Source organism: Otolemur garnettii, unplaced genomic scaffold, assembly GCF_000181295.1.
Source record: "Otolemur garnettii isolate 467f Iridium unplaced genomic scaffold, OtoGar3 scaffold00073, whole genome shotgun sequence".
Lineage (NCBI taxonomy): Eukaryota > Metazoa > Chordata > Mammalia > Primates > Galagidae > Otolemur > Otolemur garnettii.
Window position 1 is genome coordinate 96,182 of NW_003852468.1, and position 7,106 is coordinate 103,287.

Genomic DNA, 7,106 nt, shown 5'->3' on the forward strand with positions numbered 1-7,106 from the left:
AACTCTTGGGCTCAAGCAATCCTCTTGCCTCAGTTTTTCTATTTTTAGTAGAGACAGGGTCTTGCTTTTGCTCAGGTTGGTCTTGGACTTGTGAGCTTGAGCAATCCACCCGCCTCGGCCTCCCAGAGTGCTAGGATTATAGGCATGAGCCGCTGTGCCTGGCCTTATTCTTTTTTTTACATTGTTTTTTGGATGCCTGGCCTTATTCTTTTTTTTACATTGTTTCTTGGAGACAGGGTCTTGCTCTGTTGCCCAGGCTAGAGTGCAGTGGCATCATTATCATTACAGCTTCAAACTCTGGGCTTAAGTGATCATCTTGCCTCAGCCTCCTAAGAAGAACTTGTTCTCTTATGCTCAAAACTATGATGATTCTTTTCTCCCTTATCTGAAAGGATTGGCTATACTGAGAAGTAGTGTGGTACAGTAGAAAGCATACCAGGAAATAAGAAACTTCTTGTTTCTTCAGGCTTCCTCTTATTCTTTGTTAACTTAGCTAAGTTTTTTTTTAAATCTCTCTGAGCCTCAGCTTCAGGGCTTTAGACCACTTATCAATATACTGAAATAACGTACTTCTGTACCAGTTGGCAAATGCCCACTGTTCCAAGCTTCCCAACAGTGCTCCGTTCTCTAGTCTCTCCTGGTCTCCCCAAGCTTCATATGACTTACTAATCAAAGGATTAATACTCAGGTGGAGTTCTCAGAGACCTACCACTAGTCCATTTCTGATGGCTCAGTGCCCATAATATCCATATTGTACCAAAAAAAATTTTTTTTTTTTTGAGACAGAGTTCACACTGTCATCCTGGGTAGAGTGCAATGGCATCATAGCTCACAGTAACCTCAAACTTGGGCTCAAGAGGTCTTGCCTCAGACTTCCAAGTAGCTGGGACTACAGGTGCCTGCATGACACCCAGCTAGGTTTTCTATTTTTAATAGGGACAGGGGATGGGGGAGCATCTCACTCTTGCTCAGGGTTGTTTCAAACTCTTGAGCTCAAGCAGCACACCCACCTCAGCCTCCCAGAGTGCTAGGACTACATACATGAGCCACTCTGCCTGGCCAGATTGTAAAAAAATTTTATTTTTATTTTTTATTATTTATTTATTTTTGAGACAGAGCCTCAAGCTGTCACCCCAGGTAGAGTGCTGTGGCATCATGGCTCACAGCAACCTCCAACTCCTGGGCTCAAGTGATTCTCCTGCCTCCGCCTCCTAAGCAGCTGGGACTACAGGCACCTGCCATAATGCCCGGTTATTTTTTGGTTGCAGCCATCATTGTTGTTTGGCAGGCCCAGGCTGGATTTGAACCTGATAGCTCAGGTGTATGTGGCTGGTGCCTTAGCCACTTGAGCCACAGGTACTGAGCCCAGATTATAAAAATTTTTAATACATCTTCCCACTTACACGTGTAAAATGAGATCTTAATACTTAATCTCCCACTGTCCCAAGACTATTATGAAACTCAAAACCAACCATGAATATTGTTATACATTTTAGATGGAGGAGTCATTATTATCACCTTCCAGTAAGTGCTCTTGCTAGGGCCTCTCTGGACCCCAATGGTACTGAGCACAGGGTACTGCCCTTGGGAGGCACTGGGAACGTGATGCCAGCATTCCAACTGACCTCTCTTGGGGACAGCAGGCCGGATGAAGTAGGGGAGCTGCCTCATGGCTCCTCGTAGCTCCTGCTTCAATGCCAGGACATACTCCCCTTCCTCTCCTGAGGGCAGAGGCACTGGATGAAACTCCAAGGGCTAAAGAGGCAGGGGCAGTGGTCAGTTCAGGGAGAAAACACTCAGTACAAATCTAGGAGGGCCTCTCCTCCCAATTTAGTGCAATGTTCAAAATGAGAATTGGGGTAGCAACATAGCACTTTGAAAGCTGGGGACCTGGGAATATTAGAAGAAAGGATAAGACACTGCATAGAAAACATCCTTTGTAAGTTGGGAGTAGAGAGACAGGGAGGAGCGAGATGAAGATGGTTTTCTGATTGCCCAAGAGAAATCCAGGATCATAAACACTCATCAGGGGGTACATGGCAGTCTTGGGAAGGGAGGGGAAACACTCACAGGGAAGAGTGGAGAAGGCTGCAGTGTGGGTGGGGGCAAAGCATCCCCCTTCCCAATGCCCACAGCTTCTGTGTTGAAAGTCAACTGGCCTCGGCCACGGCCCCGGCCCCCACCCCGGCTGGCCATGGTGGGGAGGGCCTGGGTATTTAAAGATCCAGGGAGCAAAACCTGATAAAGACAAGAACACAGAGAAAAAGCACAGTTGAATGTACAGGAAGCCAAGTAAGTACAAGACACTCAGTTTTCTCTCTCTGAGACTTGAAAAGCCAATATCATTCAACTAATTTTGACTAAATAAGGCACAATACTAGGCATAGTACCAGGCAGGGAATCTCTGAAAATAAAAACATGGGTGAGACATAGTCCCAACACAACAGATAATTGCAATATAATGTAATTGCAGCACAAAGGAGAAAGTGATTAGACCCTTGGATAAAACTTGTCTACATCCCTCAGAAAATTTGATGGTTATCACTATCTGTATTTCTACATAAAATCTTTGAATTCTTTCTCTCCCTAGCTTTTCAAACTCAATCAGGCCCCATTTAATCCAGTGCAATGTATTTTAGCAAAACATTTATTAAGCATTTAACAGGAAAAAGGTAGTGTGACAGGCACTGTGGGAACACAGGGATGAGTCACTAATTTCATTGTCAACTAGTGGAAAAGAGACATTATAATCAAATTAATCTTTAACACCACTTGGCTGCCAGAATTTTAGAATTGAGAGGACTCTTAGAGATCATCTAGTCCAAACCCCCTCCCAGTGTAGGACTCTACTCTGTAAATTGTTAGTTATTTAGCTTATTATGGCATTTTCCTAAAGACAAGGTGTCCACTCTCCAGCAAGGCAGCCCATTCCTCTGTGATCAAGCCTGATGAATAGAAAGAGCCTTGCTTTATTGCCCTTGGTAGTGCTGTGGTGTCACACAGCTCACAGCAACCTCCAGCTCCTGGGCTTAGGTGATTCTCTTGCCTCAGCCTCCTGAGTAGCTGGGACTACAGGTACCTGCCACAATCCCCGGCTATTTTTTGTTGCAGTTTGCCCAGGGCCAGGTTTGAACCCACCACCCTCGGTATATGGGGCTGGTGCCTTACCCACTGAGCCACAAGTACCACCCAAAAGTCCCTTCTTCTATTGAACGGAACTCTTCCTTTTGTCATCAACAATGAAAAGCCAATCGGGGTAGCTAGGATGGGGAATAAACTCAACAAATGAAAAATGAACTCGATAGAAATGACATTCCAATCACCACCAGCACACTTACCACCTAGATCTTGGTTTCTAATACCACTTTTTCTGTTTGGTTTTTGAGACACAGTCTCACTTTGTCACCCTGGGTAGCGCAGTGGTGTACTGGAGTCATAGTTTACAGCAGCCTCAAACTCCTGGGTTCAAGCAATCCTCTTGCCTCAGACTCTCTGAATAGGTGGGACTACAGGCACCTGTCACCATACCCAGCTTTCTGTTTTTAGTAGAGATGGGATCTTGCTCTTGTTCAGGCTGGTTTGTAACTCCTCAGCTCAAGCAATTTACCTGCTTTGGCCTTCCAGAATGCTAGGATAACAGGCATGAGCCACTGCTCAGCCTTCTAATATCATTTTCCAATAAAAGGAACCAGGGCTCCATAGAGAAATGGTTGATTCTAAGACAGGGTAGGGGCCCAGAGTTTGAGACCAGCCTGAGCAAGAGTAAGACTCATCTACTAAAGATAGAAAAATTAGCAGAGTATCATGGTGGGCACCGGTAGTCCTAGCTACTTGGGAGGCTGAGGCAAGAGAGTTGCTTAAGCCCAAGAGTCTGAGGCTGCTGTGAGCTGTGACCCTGTGGCACTGAAAAAGCTCCCAATATGTATTAGATTATAACCCAAAAGTATCAGATAAATATTCATGAATTCACAGTGATATAAATAGATGACTTAATACCCAGGGAACAAAATACATATCACTCATGCAGAATTCCAAATAACACTCATTCTTGAAATCCTAGCACTCTGAAAGGCCAAGATGGGCAGATTGCTTGAACTCAGGAGTTCAATATCAGTCTTTTTTTTCTCAAAAAAAAAATAATAATAATGGAAAAAATAAAAATAACAAATAAATTATGTATGAACTCCACTGTAAAAGTGCGGGAGCATAAGTATCTATTCCCTAAGTGTGGACTGTGTATAAAGAATTTTCTCCAATACAATTTTGAAAATCAGAAGGGGGGGAGGATTTACAATAGAGAGACTGAACAAATACTACTTAAGCCAGGTGACCAAGGTCAATATCAACAATCATAATTATGTTGATAGTATGTCCCCTTAATAATTATATGGTGAAATTAGGGCTGGGCATGGTGGCTCACACCTGTAATCCTAGCAGGAGGCTGAGGCAGGAAGGGTGCTTGAGCTTACCAGTTTAAGACCAGCCTGAGGGGGAAAAAAAAAGACCAGCCTGAGTAGGAGTGAGATCCTGCCTCTAAAAAAAATAGCTGGGCATTGTGGCGGGCACCTACAGTCACAGCTACCTGAGAGGTTGAGGCAAGATAATCACTTGAGCTCAAGAGTTTATAGTTGCTGTGAGCTATGATGCCATGGCACTCTACTGAGGTTGAAAAAGTGAGATTCTGTCTCAAAAAAAAAAAAAATTATATGGTGAAATGGTACTTTAACTCTGTAATCATCCTTCCAAAAACCCATAACTCAGTCTAACAATGAGAAAAACATCAGACAAATTCCAGCAGATGGAATATACATCCTACAATATACCTGACTCTTCAGTGAAAACTGTCAAGGTCATCAAATACGGGAAAGTCTGAGAAACTGTCACACTAAAGACGAGCCTAAGGAGGCACAATAACTAAATATAATGGAGCATGTTGGGGCTGGACGCCTGTAGCTCAGTGGCTAGGGCACCAGTAACATACACTGGGGCTGGTATGTTCAAACCTGGCCTGGGCCTGCCAAACAACAATGACAACTACAACAAAAAAATAGCTGGGTGTTGTGGTGGCTGCCTTGTAGTTCCAGCTACTTGGGAGGCTGAGGCAAGAGAATCGCTTAAGCCCAAGAGTTTGAGGTTGCTGTGAGCTGTGATGCCACGGCACTCTACCGAGGGCGACATAGTGAGCCTCTGTCTCAAAAAAAAAAAAAAAAAAAAACCAATGTGGCCAGGATCTTGGGTAGGATCCAGGGACAGGAAAAGAAAATTAGGTAAAAACCAAAGAAATCTGAATCAAGTATGAACGTTAGTTAACAATAATGTATGATTAATGCTTCATTAACTGTAACAAATATGCTATACTAATATACACTGTTAATAACAGAGGAAACTGTGCCAGAGATACATGGGCACTTTTGGTATTATCTGCTCAATTCTTCTATAAATCTAAAATTGTTCTAAAAAATAAAACCTATTAACAAAAAAAGAAACTTGAGAAGTCATTCAAAATTCACAAAAGATTAGTTGACGGAAAAAAGATCTTAAAATAATGAGTAGAAAGAAATCTGGTTTGTCAAAAATACAAACACACTGGCTCCGGGCCTGTTGTGGTTATGGTGCCAGCCACATACACCAAGGCTGGTGGGTTCGAACCCAGCCTTCGTCAACTAAACAACAATGATTACAAAAGAAAAATAGCCAGATGTTGTGGTGGGTGCCTGTAGTCGCAGCTACTCAGGAGGCTGAGGCAAGAGAATCACTTAAGCCCAAGAGTTAGAGGTTGCTGTGAGCTGAGACACCACGGCACTCTACCAAGGGCAACATAGTGAGACTGTCTCAAAAAGAAAAAAAAATACAAACACACACACATGAATTAAAAAGCTGTTCATGAAGGATATACACCAAAATTTTAAAATATTGTAGTTAATTTAAGGTTTTTCTGAGGATTTTTTTGTTACATATATTTTATTTATTTATTTATTTATTTATTGCAGTTTTTGGCCAGGGCTAGGTTTGAATCTACCACCTCAAGTGCATGGGGCCAGTGCCCTACTCCTTTAAGCCACAGGAGCCGCCCTATTTTAATTTTTTTTTAATACTGAATAGGTTCCTGCTATTGTAGTTTTTTTTTTTTTTTTGGCTGAGGCCAGGTTTGAACCTGCCACCTCCAGTATATGGGGCCGGTGCCCCACTCCTTTAAGCCACAGATGCCACCCCCTGCTATTGTAATAAGAGAAGAATATCAATGTAAAAATTAAAAAATATGGTCATATAATAATAGATGAGACTAATAATCTGTAGGTGGAAGGAGAGGATAGAAAAATGTATATCTGAAGAATCTGGAAAGTTCCAAGTCCAACTGCCAGGAAACATTTAAGAAAAAAATTGTTTGTTAACAGATTGAACTGTGATTTATTTGAAAAGAACCTCATAGGGGAGAGAAGAGGTCTCGTGGAGATTAGAGGAAGAGTAAGAATTTGTCATCTGTGCCTTCAGCCCCTTTCAAGGGAAAGGACACTCTAACCACCTGACTTAGGTGTCCTTCCACTTGACAGATACAGTTCTAACAGTTAGAGGTTGCTGCAAGCTATGACTCCATGGCACTCTACCCAGGGCAAGAAAGTGAGATTGTCTCAAAAAACAAAACAAAACAAAACAAAAAGGAAAAAAAAGAGTGGGGGAAACATTATATAAAAATCGTATTTATTATATGGCCTATTTATGAATGTGATCCATATATACATATACACACACAGAGAAAAGAAACTGAAACAATACATGTCAAAATATCAATAATGGTTATCACTACATCATGGTGATGAAATAGGAGGTATTTAAGTATTTTTCTTTATATCATTATGTGTTTCCAAATTTTCTAGCATAAATATGTATTACCTCTATAACTAGAAAACAAAAGGGATGGCTTGCTTATTAAGAATACCGTCACAGGCTCGGCACCTGTGGCTCAAATGGCTAAAGCACCAGCCACATACACCTAAGGTGGTGAGTTCGAATCCAGCCTGGGCCTGCCAAACAACAATGATGGCTGCAACCAAAAAAAAAAAGAATTGCCAGGTGTTGTGGCAGGTGCCTGTAGTCCCAGCTACTTG

At 42.3% G+C, this 7,106-nt stretch overlaps 1 protein-coding gene across 1 annotated transcript in view; it reads right to left on the reverse strand.

Moving 5' to 3' along the window:
* The window catches only part of POLR3GL (RNA polymerase III subunit G like), a 13,171-nt gene that overhangs the window by 2,870 nt on the left and 3,195 nt on the right, over positions 1–7,106 (reverse strand). The window contains exons 2-3 of the mRNA XM_023515514.1: positions 2,071–2,238; positions 1,626–1,755 (exon numbers count right to left, since the gene is read on the reverse strand). Coding sequence (XP_023371282.1) covers positions 1,626–1,755; positions 2,071–2,238 — 298 coding nt within the window. The remainder of the gene's footprint in view (positions 1–1,625; positions 1,756–2,070; positions 2,239–7,106) is intronic.